At 43.2% G+C, this 16,042-nt stretch overlaps 1 protein-coding gene across 3 annotated transcripts in view; it reads right to left on the bottom strand.

The window, feature by feature from the left end:
* MYO5B (myosin VB) overlaps window positions 1-16,042 on the bottom strand; it is a 341,784-nt gene that overhangs the window by 170,777 nt on the left and 154,965 nt on the right. For all 3 annotated transcript variants that reach the window (XM_040478861.1, XM_040478859.1, XM_040478860.1), the window contains exon 4: window positions 12,087-12,231. In XM_040478861.1, coding sequence (XP_040334795.1) covers window positions 12,087-12,231 — 145 coding nt within the window. The remainder of the gene's footprint in view (window positions 1-12,086; window positions 12,232-16,042) is intronic.

Raw genomic sequence — 16,042 nt, 5'->3', positions numbered from 1 at the left:
GTCTTCTGAGGGGAGAAGACATTTCTAGCCCAGGCTGGGTGTCACAACACTAAACTTGCTGAAAAAGGAACCCCGATAATAGAAGATGTGACCTCTAACTTGAAAAAATCTTAATCGTCCTAGGCATTTCATAAACACATACTCTGCAAACGAAGACCTAAGGGGCTCTACAAACAAGATGATAAAATGAAAAGAGTTGTGGAAATGACCACCTCACCGAAACACTAAGAAAAATCTCTGCTTTGGATTGCTGAGCCAGAGTTCATACACATCAGGTAATTATGATGGATCAATATGTGCAATGACAAATGGGGTAAAACTTTGGGAGGCCCGTGACCCAGTAGGGAAGAACAGCTGGAATGTGCATGTAATGATCCCTAAGATCCTAACAGAAGTTTGAGACTACACATTCAGACCAATGCAGTTAAGTAGTTCACACGTCTATACCGATAGGTCCTCCATAGTCTCTCAGCAAACACATGTTAGAGGAACAGCTCTTCTTAGCCGGTAAAGGTGGCTCATCAGAGAAGTCGCCAGGATCCCACCCCTGCTCTCTCCCCTACAAGGTCCAAGACATTTTCTGAAAAGACATCCCAGAATTCTAAGTACTCTTGGTACTTGTTCTTCTCAAGGAAGTTAACTCCCTCTCTAACCAAAAAGGACATCTCTTTCAAAGCAGGTCATCGATCATGAGGCACTTCGTTCTCTAATTCTTGGAATACAAGAGACCTAAATCATTTCCATCATCTTCTAGCTAGAGGTGCCCCTCCTCTGGCTTCCAATGTCATGGCTCTATATGATGGGGGCAGGAGCCAGGCAGGCTCAGGAACCATTTGCTTTTAAGTCTGTCCACCGTGGTTCTCGAGGACGTTCACACACAGCATCACCCGCAGGCTTTCCGCGGCACCCCTCATGCACAGAGGAGGAGATGACCCTGCTGTTGACAAAGACCAGGTCCAGTACCTGGCCACACAGGTGGTTACAGGGAAGCTCTCAACCCTGCCTCACACAGATGAGCTAATAAGTATCAACATCTGAGCCTCTACTGATGAGCTCAAGCTCCGCAGGCGAGGCCTGGGCAGCTTGAAACCCTTGCGAGGATTCTCACAAGCAGCCAGTGCTGAGCATCCTGGCAGAAGAGGCCAGACGTTCACTGCAACTGGAGGGTCCTCTACCTTCCAAATGGCTTTCAAATTCTTTAACTTCTTTCATCGATCCAAACCCATGCTCAGATCCTCAATTCATGTTCAGATGTCAAAAGCAACCATGCAGGGCTTCAGAACTGGGGAGACTACCAACACTTGGGACTTGTGAGGGACACGTCTGAATCCCACAGATCAGATACTCTGTCCCATAAGTTTCCTCAACACTGGTCCAAAGACTTTGCTCTTTTATTAATCACTTATAGAGCTTAGAAAAAAAGAAAAAAAGGATTTGGTTCCACCCATGAGATTCTGATGGGGGGGGGGGGGGGGGCGGGGGGGGAGGGCAGTGGATCTCTCAGGGATATTGAGGCAGAGCTATTTAGGGGAACCTGTTTACTCCACCATGGACAAGACCAGACCCTGTCAGACACTAGGATTCAAATCTAACTACCTCCATGACAAAGGACCTCCCCAAGGCTTTCTTCTTTTTAAGCCAAAACACTGTCTGTTGTTGTATACCCGTGTGCTCATGGTAACCATGAGGAACTGAAAGAAAGCCGTGCTCTTCAACCCAGTCTAGAAAGAGGACTCCCCATTACATCTCCATAACAGGGATGGGTTGCACGGAGCCAGCTACCTTACGTCACCTCCTTCGCTTTCTAACACACTGACAGGAGCCCTGCAGCCAGAGGCAGGGGGACTGCTTCTCTGTGGACCAGGAACTAGCCCACAAAAACTAATGGACTTTAGACACTGCCCTGGACTCTAAAATCGTCATCCTTTTTGAACACGCACCCCTACCAATAAGGGGAACCGAGAACATATAGATTCCTAAATTGCTTTCTGCTCCTGGCCTACACCACACACTTAGTGAGTGGCACCCTGGCAGGCTGTCTCTCAAACACCTAGGAAACCACCGCATGATGGCTGGGCACCGCAGCATCCTGTATTCTTTTCTGGTGCCGAAGACTACAGGCAATACCGCCGAAGAGGCAGCGGTGCCCACGTTCTAACCCTCTTCTAGGGGCTGCTCCGGAAGCAACCAGAGTGCAATTTCACTCTCGAGGCAAAGTAGAAAGTTGTCTGTCTTCTGTGTAGGAGAATAAAGAAGTTTGAAGCATGCAATTTAAGTGGCATTTCCTCTAAACAGACTGGCAACCACCTATCAACTTCTACAATTCTAATTTAAAACACAACCCTATAAAAAAAAAAAAAAAAAAAAAAGAGTCCCAAAGAACTTCCGTAATCACATGGGATTGCCATCTTCATTTGGCCCTGAAGCTACTATTTGTTCTCTGAGGGAAACCCATGAAGAGAACCCCACTCAGCTTTGAAGTCTCCTTCCAGCTCTTCTCTCATTTGGATAGGGATACCACCTACTAATTATCCCGGTATTACCACCATCACCATGACTAAGTCACATGGTTATTGAACACTTACTTTGTGCAGAAACCATTCTAAGCACTTTTCAGGTATCAATTCCTATGAACTTTAATATTTATTTAAATTTAAGTTAGTTAACATACAGTGGAGTATTGGTTTCAGTAGAACCCAGTGATCCATCACTTACATACAAGACCCAGTGCTCCTCCCAACAAGTGCCCTCCTTAATGCCCATCTCCCATTTAGCCTACCTCCCAACCCACTTCCCTCCAGCAACCCTCAAAGAGTCCCTTATAAAAAGAGAGGAGACAAACCATATTATTTTTCCTTCCTTTCCCCTATGTTCATCTGTTGAGTTTCTTAAATTCCCCATATGAGTGAAATCAACCCATGAATTCTAACAAGCTTGTGAGTTAGACACTATACTCAACCCCATTTTAGAGACACTGGTGCAAAGTGAGTTCAACTTGAATCATTTGCCCAAAGTCACACAGCCAAGCTCTGAGAAGCCAAGCAGTCTCATCCTGGGACCCTGACACCAAGCCACCTTTGCTTCAGGGCATCTTCCTTTCCTACTCAACTCAGCCACTTGGCAGATGGTCTACAGCTGCTCAGTCTTCCCAGATAGAAATGTAAAAACAGGCAGTTCAAAGTGAAAAAGAAAGTGGTTAACACGGCGTGAAAGGCATTACTGCAATATAAACAGAAATGTCATTTCATTGCGCCAGGCTTCACATTTTATTAGCCTTGTAACCAAAAATTATTTCAGACACCTTGGAAAAACTAAATCCTAGCCACATGTCACCACCACTATAAACTCCAAAAGAAACCCATGAGGGGTGGGGAGTTTGGGATCAGAAAAAAGCTGTGTCACAAGAACAGCGTGTAGTCAACGAACCACAGGAGCTTGGGGCCACGGGCACTGACCAGGGCAGACTCCGTACATGGCACACCGCACTCCAGAGTCGGTTTATTTGCTACCGACCCCGAGAAGGAAGTGCAGACGTGCATCCTCCCCTTTCAGAGGAGGAATGGACGAGCTTTAAATGAGAGAACTTGCCCAGGAAGAAACACGGAAAAGAGGCAGGAGACTAGGATGATGCTAACTGGGGTCTGTGCTAGCCCACCTCCTCACATGGGAGCACCCCCCATGTGCTCCCAGCCCAGTGTGTGCAGGTTTTAACAAGACTTAAAAATAGAGTCAAGCGCCCAAGCACCCTTTTATTTCAATTATTAGTATCTAGATAAAGAACTGCTCCCAGAACGTTACAAGAGTCGAACCAGATTAACACTTCTTCCTCAACGGATAAGAGCAGAGGCAAGAGATTCGGTAAATCTCCCTGTGTATCAAGCCAGGGGAGGTACCATATCAGATGCGAAAATCAGGATTGAAAAACATACACGGGCTAGAGTGAGGTGCAGGCATAAGGGTGAAATTTAATATAAGTAACTGGAATCCTGCTCAGAGCCAAAAAATCAATTGTGCAAATGCAGAAGGAGGGCAACATATCTTAAAATAAGTTTAAATTTATAGTGACAAAGATCAGTGGTTATCTGGGAGCAGAGGGGTGGAGTTCAAAGGAACAGAAGGAAACTTTTGGGAGTTAAGGAAATGTTCATTATCTGAATCGTGGTGATGATTTCTTGGGTATATAAATATGTCAAAATGTGTCTACTTGTATGTGCAATTTAAATCTAACTGCATTTTAAATATATGCACTTTACTACCAGTCAATTAAATCTAGTTAAAGTTGTAAAAAAAAAAAAATAGTTCTTATGCATATGTGGGCAGATTGGGGTGGGAAGAGAATTTTAACGGCTTGCAAACTTATGAAAATTCAACAGTATGAAATGACTGCCAAAAGCCGATGCAATTGTAGGCTCCCCCAACAGAAATTCTGTATGAAAATCAACTCTTCACCTCATCTGGCACACCACATCTAATGAGCACCAGTATCAGAAAGACCAGATGGTATCTAAGGGTGGCCGCTCTGGGACAGGGTCTGAAAACCACACTGGCAGGAACGGCTGTGGCAGCCAGGATCCGGCCTCAAGCTGGGAGCGCCACACGTAAGAAAATGCCCACCATCCTGTACAGCTGCACAGAGCTCAGACCTGTGGGTGAAAGCAAAGGGAGACCAAGCAGAGCATTGGGGAATCCAGAAACTCCAGACGATGAAAGCAGTTAAATATGGCAGCATTTCAGACACAGTTCCCTGCACCGGGGATGTGCAAAAGCAGCACCCAAAGGGACCAATTGCTGGGACATGGTCTCTGGCCTTCTCAAAGCACAACTGACTTCCACCACAAGACTACGGGCTCTCTCCTTCCAACATGCTAAACTCCCCCGGGGAAGAGAAAGAGGATTACTAAACCGAAGACTCAGGAGCCAAAATCTTTTAGCTGTACGATTTTTGATACGGGCCTTAACTTCACCAAGCATGGACACCTAATGGTCCAGGGCTATTCTTTTCTAAACTCACCATTTTAAGAACAGAATATACACTTACACTCAAGTTTCTTTTAACACAGGGATGTTATCGTTAGCTACATTCACTGCACACTTAAATAACTTTCCCCTGCACTCAGAAATTTAAACAGTGGAGCTAGAATTTTAAACATGATAGGTTTTATAGTGCTTTATGTTCTATACCTAAGGATTGCCCTTTGTAATCTCTTAGGTAAGGAGAGCATCCCAGAATTTGAACAGAGGGGGACTACTCAGGGCATGTTCTATAAATAAGACCTAATGTAAGAGAAGAAATTAAAAGCTGTTCCTGTGTCCAGACATCCTGAGCATCTTCTGGATCTCATCCTAAAGAAACCTAGTTCTAACCAGTCCTGACTTGAAGCCATCATGAATGGGAAGGAAAACAAAACTTCACCCATCAATCAGGGTTGACTCAAGTCATAATTTCAAAGTTTATGGTAACAATTCAACAAGTTGGTGCTCCTCACTGGTCTTCCCAGTGATTCTGTCATTTGTTGTACTTAACACCAGCCAATGAACTTCAACATCCACACCCCAAATGTTCACAGTGCTTGACAGCTTTCTCAAGACTCTTCATAATTTCCCACTGGGTCCTAGTCCCTGAGGTAGAGCCAATGTTCTCATAAAGGATGAGGAAACCAAGGAGTGCCTGGGTGGCTCAGTTATGCATCTGGCTCTTGGTTTCGGCTCAGGTCATGATCTCATGGGTCAGGAGTTCAAGCCCCAAGTTGGGCTCAGTGCAGACAGTGCAGAGCCTGCTTGGAATTCTCTGCCTCCCTCTCTCATAAATCAAACAAATTTTCAAGAAAAAAAAAGGGGGTTACGATACCAAGAAGCACAGAAGCCAAAACATTTGCCCATAGACATTACCAGAAAACAGAACTTGGACAGAAAACACTTCAGTGAAACCAATGTGGCCCTGCTCTCCTCAGCATGACTGCATGCTCTCACTGAAAACTGGAGCCCAATCACAAGTACTTCACATCCCAACTTCCCCCAAACCACAGAAAGATCCTGAGTAACAACCAACTTATGTCACAAAATAAGGAAGAAACAGATCTCAAAACAAAATGTGGATTTAGGCCACTTATGTATAGTTCTTTTTAAAAAATTATCTTCCCAACAGTCCTAATCCCAGAGTCTGTAGCTGAAGAAACCCTACAAAGTCCTGAGTCCTTTCTCCGATAACCCACAAATACTCCACCCCAATTATCAAGAAGGTAAAGTTGCCCAATCATTTTCACCTCCAAAGATGGAAAATTCAGAGTTTATCTCCTCTCTATTACAGCACACATCTCCAGCCTCTCACTTCTACTCGTACCTTTAACCCTTTAACTCTCTTCCTGCTGTTTACCTGAAAGGCCTCTAGATTTCTGGGGCACCACTTTTATACTCTGGATATTCCTTTCCATGCTGTTCCCTGGAAAACCTTTGAGTTCTCTACAAACTCTGCGTACTTCTAGGGACACAAAGCCACCAAGATACCCTCTCTAGGGACCCAAGCAGGGTTTATAAATTTGATTCCTTCTCTCCCCTGTGAACACAGGCTTTCTGCTCTCAAGGAGCTCCTCCCCATCTGAGAAGGCTCCCACCCACAAGAGTCTGTTCCATTCACCACTGGCCCCCGGGCCACAGGTGTGCCTGCTTACATGCCTCCCCAGGATCCCAGGTAATGGCTGTCCCATCTTTCACCATTAGTCACAGCTTGGCAACACAGCAGAGGGAGATGGAAATGTGGGTGTTCAACTACCTTGGCTACCTGAGCAAATAGATTTGCTTTGCAGTATCCCCACTCTTCCAGAAGAAAACAACACACAACTCAAAAAAGGGCCAGTCCAACAAGATGGCCCACTTTGACCAACAAAGCTAGAAAATGCACTGAAACTCTAGTCTCACTGTGCAACCTTAGATACTTTTAAGCCAAAGGGTAAAGGTCTACCCTTTGGCTCTCATGGGGTCCTGGATCGGCTCTGTTCTGGAAGACCATCTGGATCAGGAGGTACCACTGAGGGAGGGAAGTAAGGCTTCTCAGCTAAAGCAGGGGCTTCAGGGCAAAGTGACCAAGCCTGGATACCAGCCTCATCCATTTACTATCTTCATAACTTTCGATGATTATTTAACATCCTTAAGTCTCTATCCTTGCCTGCAAGGTGGGCATAATGGATCTCACTTGGAGAAATGCATTAATATGTTGATCCCTCCCGTTCTTGAATATCAATCACAGACCCTAAAGCAAATGAAAGGGACATGTGTCCCAGGGTCTCACACCCCATAGTTCCCTATCATTCACTATATAGAGGCTATTTACAACAGACCAATTCTATGCACAAGAACAGAAGCTGCTCACAAGATGTTTCCATCCCTGGAAAAGGTATAGGAATGTGGAAAAAGAAAATATTATGAAACAGGGCCCACTGGAGAAAAAAAAATATTCCCTGAATATTCCGCATCCTACTACCTCCTTATGTAACACGCTCTAAGATGTCTCCATACTCTAGACCAGTGTTTCCCAAAGAGTGAAATCAGTCCCTTGAGAAAACCCCTGAAAACAGTGTTGTGTCTAAAATGCATCCCCACCTTAAAACTCAGAAAGCACGTCAACATCACTGCTCTGAGAATCTCTGTGTTAAAGAGGATTCACTGGATTAATCCAGGGTTTCCCAAACTTGTTTCACCATCTCTTCATCCCTCTGTTAATAGCACACACAGTCTTCCCAAAGTTGACCCTGGCCTTCACAGGTCTCCAGTCTGGCCCCTAACTGTACATGACCATACCTTTGTTTTTTAACAGCTTTTTTTGAGATAATTCACAGAACACCCGATTCACTTTTCAAGTATACATTTCAAAGCGTTTTAAGAAAATTTGCTCAACTATAGATCCATCACCACAATCGATTTTAGAACATTTTTATCCCCTCCCTAAAAAGATACTGATATGCAACCGCTCCCCCATTTCACCTCTAGCCTCAAGCCCAGGGCAAACAATGTGCTTTCTCTTTAGATGAACATTTTATGTAAATGGAATATCATATGTGGTCTTCTGTGTCTGGCTGCTTTCACTAGGCAGGGTTTTAAAGGTTCATCTCTGTGGTAGCATGTATCAGGACTTGGTTCTTTTTTATAGCCAAATAATATTTCACTGTATGGATGTACCACTTTTTATCCATTCATCAGCTGATAGACTGTTTTCATCCTTCAGCTATTATGAGTAATGCTATTATGAACATTTGTATATAAGCTTTTACATGAACATATTTTCATTTCTCTTGTGTAATTACATAAGAGTGGAATTGCTGGGTCATGCAATAATTGCGTTTAACTTACTGAAAACTGTCAGACTTCTCTAAAGTAGCTGCACACTGTACATTCACACTAGGAGCACATGAAGATTCTAATTCCTCCACATCCTTTCCAACATTTGTCATTTGGCTTTTTTAATTACACATCCCAAGGCGTATGAAGCAACAGGTACCTGTGGTTTTGTGACCATGCCTTTGATGCCCCACTTCTGAAATTACGATCACCCTATTCTAGCCCCCCAGAGGCCTTCTTCTCACTACATATCCCACCAATTCAAGATCCAGCTTAAACGCTGCAGTTTTCTTGGACCATCTGTGACAGTCAAGACTCCAGACTCAAGTCAAATGACCCCATGCATGGCTTTTATATACACTTCCTGTTGTTAGAGGTGTTTTTGGCCCACTATTACATCTTCTCTCTCTAACCAGACTGTGTGCTCTGCAGAGTTGAAGGAAAGTTCTTACATTTTTCAGTGTTCATTCAGTAAGGAACCCAGCAAATGATGCATACCACACCAATGTCTGCAGATACAATCTAATGCAGGAGCTGAGGCTGAGAAAGGTAAAACTGGAAGAGCAGGCATTCTGGATCTTTGAGTGGGAGAAAGGAGCAGTACTAACCAGTGGAGGTCGGCCCCCCACCCCGTCTCACAGGAACTATAGGTTCTCATGCAGAGGCCAGAACTCATGAATGTGAGGTTTCGTACGATTCTTCTTCTACTTCATTTCAAATCTCCGTTTACTCCCAAGTCCAGCCTTAATGAATTCAACAGAGATGGGGACAGTGACCAATTGTTGGCTGTCCTTGTGTCTCCTCCTCCACCTCCTTTCCTCCAGCACAGGACTCCGTGGGAGCTCTCAGGATGGGGATGATGGTCTGTATTTATCCCTTTGAGCTGTGACAGGCTCCCTGACCCACTCAGAACACATCAAGAGTTGGAGAGTCCCTGACGTGAGCCATATCAAGAAAGAAAAATCAAATCCTCAGTGAATCACGAGAAAGAATTGCTGAATCCAAGGTGAACTAAGTCACAAACTCAGTGTAATGCTGGGTGAAGTGATTAACTTTGGTTTCTTACACCCTTCATTTTGCTCAGCTGTTACAGAGGCTCAGACTCAAAGCCACACCGTTGAATTAATGGTTATTTCAACTATAACTGATGCGTCAGGAAGGGCACAACACAGTTGGCAGGTATTGTTAAATATGTTCTAGCATCTAGAATTAACAGAGCAGATCTATACTGCAAGTATAGCAACAACCTTCCCTTCCCTCCCCTGCATCTGACCAATGGGTCTCCTCTTTCCCTGCACAGCAAAGATTCTCCAGGGGCCTCCAGTGCATCTCTCAGATCAGTAACAGAAACGCTAAGTCACTGACCCCACCAAATTCAACAATAGCTCTCTATGGCCACACGTGCTGGTCCTTCTACTTCTAGTCTAAGTTTATGAGCAAAAATTGCGTAAGAATTTCAGTAAAATTATTTGGCTGCACCCTAGGACTCAGAGAGTACAAGGAGTATAAACCTTAAAACCCTTAAGGAAGCAATTCCTCATTCAACTTTAACCTCCAAGCCCCTTAATTGCCAAATTTATAACCCATCTATACACCACCCTGTACAACCACATCCCCTTCTAATGGATGTGAACAAGGACCCAAACAAATGAAATAACCCGACTGTAGAAGAACCATGAACCCAGCTTCAAGCATGGAAAGGAAGAATGGAGGCATCTAGGCAAGAGGATCTATGGTGTGGATAAAGCTGGAGGCCAGGAAATTCCAAAAGCTATTGGGGGCACCTCAAGAAGTCTTTGGTAAAGAACAACTTCTGGTACATCTAAGCACAACTGGGTAAAAGAGGAGAATGAAACGAAAAATAATTATCAGTGACATCCATCCAAAGAGACGTCAAAGAGCTACTAGAACTTTTAACATGGTAGGAAGTCACAAGTAACCCACACCCACCTTCTGTTTTATAACCATAAAGAAACCACTGTCCAAAGGAGAAAGATAGTTTAAGATTCAGCTTAAGTGATTCTCCCAAGGCATGGAAGCCTGTCCAGACCCCAGATCTCTCTCCACTGTGCCACACACTTGACCTCCCACAGTAATATATGAATGGGGCTATGTACTAAAACACATTAAAACCCATTCTTTTCTCCACATGGCATGGCCTTGAACCACACTTTGTTAGGTTTGCAGAAGTTATCAAGGTAAGTGATTTCTGGCCAAGCCCCGAAGTAGATTTATACAGTATGTGGTCTTTCTTATGGCATTAAAGAGATCAAAGGTTGAGACCATTTTAGCGTCCCCCCGCCCCCGACTCTCCTACTACATTTAGGAGAAATAAAATGGTTACGGATCATTCTGTTTGTTAAATTGCTCAGTTCTCCCATCACTGCTTATTTTGAACATAGTATAGATCTAGAAGGAAGAACTTTTTATATACAGAGCTCTACAATCAGCAATACCACACTAAATTTATAAACAAGCTTATAAAAGTGGCCTTCTTTCTTAGAAAAGTTAATCAGGCTGACAATTATACTCTGAGATCCACTGAAGCACAAACCATCTTAAACGGGATCCTCCTTCTAACTCCCCACAAAGGACTTTCCTACATTTGCTGCTAGCTCCATAAGGTGTTCTGTAGAAATGGCAAGAAAGATGGCTGACAAGATCGAGCATGTTAGTGTGAACAGGAATATGCATTTCCACCAAAACTTTGGTGAAACTTTTTTTCCCTACCTTATGCCTGAATAGCTTAAGACCATCAATGTGGTGATTAGTTTTAGTTGTCAACTTGGCTAGACCAGAGTACCTAGACATTTGGTCAAACACTGGTCAAGATGGTGCTAGTGAAGATATTTTTTAGATGAGATTAACATTTCAAATCAGATTTTTTTGTTTACCATTACCCTTCATAATGTGGGTGGGCCTCAACCGATCAGATGAAGGCCTTCCTCCAAGACAGAATTATGACAGCAGACTGCCTTCAGACTTCAAACACATCAATTCTTCCATGGGTTCCAGCCTATTAACCTCTCCTGTGGATTTTGGATTTGCCAAGCCTCCACAATTACATGAGGCCATTCCTTACACACACACACACACACACACTCTCTCTCTCTCTCTCATCCCTGGTTTACTTGTTCCATTTACCTGTAGAACCTTAGTACAATCACCTAGCCCATTTTCCAATGAAACAGACCAGTACCCATCTTTCAGAGCTAAAAAAGAGCAATATAGAGATTTACTTCAGTGTCTAAAGAGAAACTCTAACACCAAAATCTAAAAAAAAACAAAAAAACCACCCAACCTACTACACATAACTACTACTTTGAAATTCCTATCTAAATGCTTGGTATATTAAGAAGTTGTCCAAGAATCCTGGTTCCTTCAAAGGGAATCTGCAGTGGAATCTGCAAAATGAAGGGTGATGCTAGAAAATGAATTTGTGACACCAGAGGGGAGGAAAGAGTGCCAAAAGGAAGCCAAGGAGACATGAAATCTAAGGCATCCATTTATTTCATTGCTCAGGAAATGAACAAGGTCTTGGGAGCCACTGTTCAAGAATAGGTTCAGGTTCCCAAGAAGATGCTGAAGACATGAGGAAATGCACTAAGAAATAGAACCTGGGCTGGTTCGGTTTCCAGTACTTTTACTCAATCCCAGGATCACCAACTGATTGCTAGGCAAAAGCAGTCAAGGAAGGCAGAAACTTCTACCAGAAGGATTACCCAGAAGGACTCCCAGGGTGAGGTCATTCTTACCTGGCCATCTGCTTGTAGGCTTCTTCTGCCACAGCAAAGATGTGGGGGTCCATGTCCCCCATGTTTTGGCCACTGTAGGCATAGATGACATCTTGACCATAGATTGGCAACTGTTCATAAGGATTAATGGCAACAAGCACGATACCTGCAAAGAGACAATGTAGTCAGATTCTGATAGCAATACAGCCACCTGACCTCCACTTTCAAAGGCCCTTGTTCATATCCATCAAACTAAAACATGAAAAATGAAATGAATCACAACCAATCACTCAACCAAATCAAGACGTATCTGTGTTGTCCAGGTACTGTGTCGAATCCTGTTGGAGAAAAGAAAGCTGGGCTTCCACATGCCCTAGTGCATGGAATAAACACAGGTCCATGTACACACATACACCACTGCTCAAATTCCTGAAATACATAAAAATGTTGCACAACCAGAGAGAAGAGGATGCTTAATTCTGTCAACAGGTGTTAGGCTTTATTTTTTAATTTTTTTTAATGTTTATTTTTGAGAGAGAGAGAGAGTGCAAGCAGCAGAGGGGCTGAGAGGGGGACACAGAATCCGAAGCAGGCTCCGAGCTGTCAGCACAGAGCCTGGCACAGGGCTCAAATCCACAAACCGTGGAATCATGACCTGAGCCAAAGTCAGACGCTTAACCCACTGAGACACCCAGGTGCCCCAACAGGTGTTAGGCTTTAAAAGCCATCTCTGTCTTAAAAATTGAGAACAAGCTGAGGGTTGATGGGGGGTGGGGAGAGGGGAAAGTGGGTGATGGTCATGAGGAGGGCACCTGTTGGGATGAGCACTGGGTGTTGTATGGAAACCAATTTGACAATAAATTTCATATTATAATTAAAATAAATATAAAAATAAATATAAATATAAGCCATCTCTGAATTGAAATCTAGGAAATGAACAAATTTTCATTTGTGTATGGGTTATCTTACCTAAATACAAACAAATTGTGGGCGTGTAACATGATTTACATATCTTAAGGTCAAATCTTCTCTCGGCCCATTATTAACTGAGTTATTCTGGCAAATTACTTAACTCTAAGTGCCTCAGTTGCCTGGACTATAAAATTGGGAACAGCAATTACCTTTACTTGATTGTCCTGAGGACAATGATTAATACAGAACTTAGACCAGCATCTTGCATAGTAAGCACTGTTAGATTTTTATTAGCTCACATCACATTATATCATGTATTATCTTTCCTTTTACTTTTTAAAAAAAAAAATTGCATCCCCAGAACCATACATCACAATGATGGACTCAATAAATACACACTGCATGAAGAGTCAGCAAATCACCTAACATTCCAGATCTTTTATGGAAGGGCACATAATATTTGAGAATGTAAAAAGAAAAAAATTATTATCTTCAAGAGAGAAATGTATGCCTTTGTCTTTCCCAAAAGAGCACATTCTGGATCTTGAAAGAATCACTGACAAGGGTACAAAATATTTGAGCTTTTCCAGGCATGTGGGGAAGAGAAAACAGGAATGGAAAAGTCATTGCCAAGTGGGAGATCTCCACCATTGTGTCTCCCTTTGGTGTTTGAAAAGGGACACAAGAAAATGAGAAGACAAACCAGAGAATGAGAAAAATACTTGCAAAAAAACATAACTGATAAAGGATTAGTACCCAAAATACATAGAAACAGTTGAGGAACCTCCATACCGCTTTCCAGAGTGGCTGCACCAGTTTGCATTCCCACCAGCAGTGCAAAGGAGATCCAGAAAATGTGGGGTATGTGTATACATATATACATACATACACACACAATGTGGTATATATTACTCGGCAATCAAAAAGAATGAAATCTTGCTATTTGCAACTATGTGGATGGAACGAGAGTATTATGCTAAGTGAAATTAGTCAAAGACAAATATCATAGGGCTTCTCATACGGGGGTGGGATAAACGGGTAAGGGGCATTAAGGAATCTACTCCTAAAATCATTGTACTATATGCCAACTAACTTGGATGTGAGGCTGTGGAGAAGTGGAAACTCTTTGTTGCTGTCCAACGCAAAATGGCACAGCCACTTTGGCAGTCTCTTACACAAAACAATCTTACCGTAGGATACAGCATTGACACTCCTAGCTATTTATCCAAAGGAGTTGACAACATATCCACACCACCACCTGGCAGGTGGATGCTTGTGGCAGCTTTGACAATTGACAAAACTTAGAAGCAACTAAGATGTTCTTCAATAAGTGAATCAAATGCAAAACATCCAGACCATGGACTGTAAGTGCTATAAAAAGTGATTTATCCAAGTATGAAAAGACATGGATGAAACTTAGAGGGTTACTAGGTGGAAGAAGCCAATGTGTATACAGCCACATATGGGGATTCCAACCCCATGATATTCTATAAAAGGAAAAATGATAGAGGCAGTATAAAACATCAGGGGTTGCCAGGGACAGGGCAGCAGAGGGGGTGGGGTGGGGAGGGATGCAGAGGCAGATCATAAGGGATTTTAGGGCAGTGAATCTACGGTTAGGATAGCATAATGGTGGATACGTGTCCTTGTACATTTGTCCAAACCCACACTATGTACACCACCAAGAGTGAACCCCAGTGGAAACTATGGACTTTGAGTGATGATGATGTGCCACTGTGGGTTCATCAACGGTTGGGGAAAGGGTATTATATGGGAAATCTCTGTATCTTCCCCTCAGTTTTGCTGTGACCTGAAGTTGCTTTAAACACTAAAGTCTATTTAAAAGAAAGAAATGCGGGGCACCTGGGTGGCGCAGTCGGTTAAGCGTCCGACTTCAGCCAGGTCACGATCTCGCGGTCCGTGAGTTCGAGCCCCGCGTCGGGCTCTGGGCTGATGGCTCAGAGCCTGGAGTCTGTTTCCGATTCTGCGTCTCCCTCTCTCTCTGCCCCTCCCCCGTTCATGCTCTCTCTCTGTCCCAAAAATAAATAAACGTTGAAAAAAATAAATAAATAAAAAATAAAAAAAAATAAAAGAAAGAAATGCCAGAGAATACTTGGAAGAATCTTGTCTGTTACATTTCAGGCTAAGGGAGGAAAAGGACACCCACCAAGTCTTCAAATGGAAGTTTGCCCGAAAAGACCACCTGGACCAAAAAAATCAAGGCCCCAGACCCTGATAAATTCCCCCTAAGGCTAATGACTTGGAGAATTCTTCGAAACAGGCTTACATGTTCTACTGATTGTTAGAGAGTTGTACAAAACCCTAATTCACACAGCATTCAAATTCTGATATTATACTCTAAGGCCGCACATTCTCCTAAAATATCTCAGCCACTTTCACAGCAGAAAACAAGTGTTTCCTGATGACTCAGAGCTCTGGGCAACACTGGTCACTCTCAACAGTTGATGCTATAGGAGCCAATGGGCATTTGGGTAAGCGTGTACAGACATCAGGACCTCTTCTAGAAGGGATACCTTTAAACGTTGAAGCTGATGGTGGTTTACTCCTTTCTCCTCAAATGGGAGGTTTTTGTTGTTGTTGGAAAAAAATCCCAACTTATTAAAACCTCTGAATACTAATGGTCTTTTTCAGATAATATCACCATTAGCAATTGGGTTGAAGTTGTTTTGGGGAAACTACTTCTCACGCACTGACGTCTGACAGGAAAGCTCACTGGAACTTAGTAACCAACCCATCGATTCCAAACCCAAGTGATTATCACTGTGAGAAGAACTCTGGTCCTAAGGCCTCACTTGTGATCATGACAAGATCACGGCTCTGAGGCACAGCTGGGACAACCCCCACAAAGAAACCAGTGGCCTGACTCCTCAACCAGATCCTAAAATGATTTGCCCCACAGATAATGGTTTCTAGGGATCTAGATCTTACCATACCACTTAATATTCAAAAAAGAAAAAAACTGGAATGTGGGAAATTGAGAAGTTTCAAGAAAACCAAACAGGAGAATTTTGAGGACATTTTATTGTAAAGTATTTCCATGTTTT

The sequence above is a fragment of the Herpailurus yagouaroundi genome, unplaced genomic scaffold (assembly GCF_014898765.1).
Source record: "Herpailurus yagouaroundi ecotype Mexico unplaced genomic scaffold, PumYag 142, whole genome shotgun sequence".
NCBI lineage: Eukaryota > Metazoa > Chordata > Mammalia > Carnivora > Felidae > Herpailurus > Herpailurus yagouaroundi.
The sequence above is the reverse complement of the archived record's forward strand: the minus strand, read 5'-3'. Positions and strand labels throughout refer to the sequence as shown.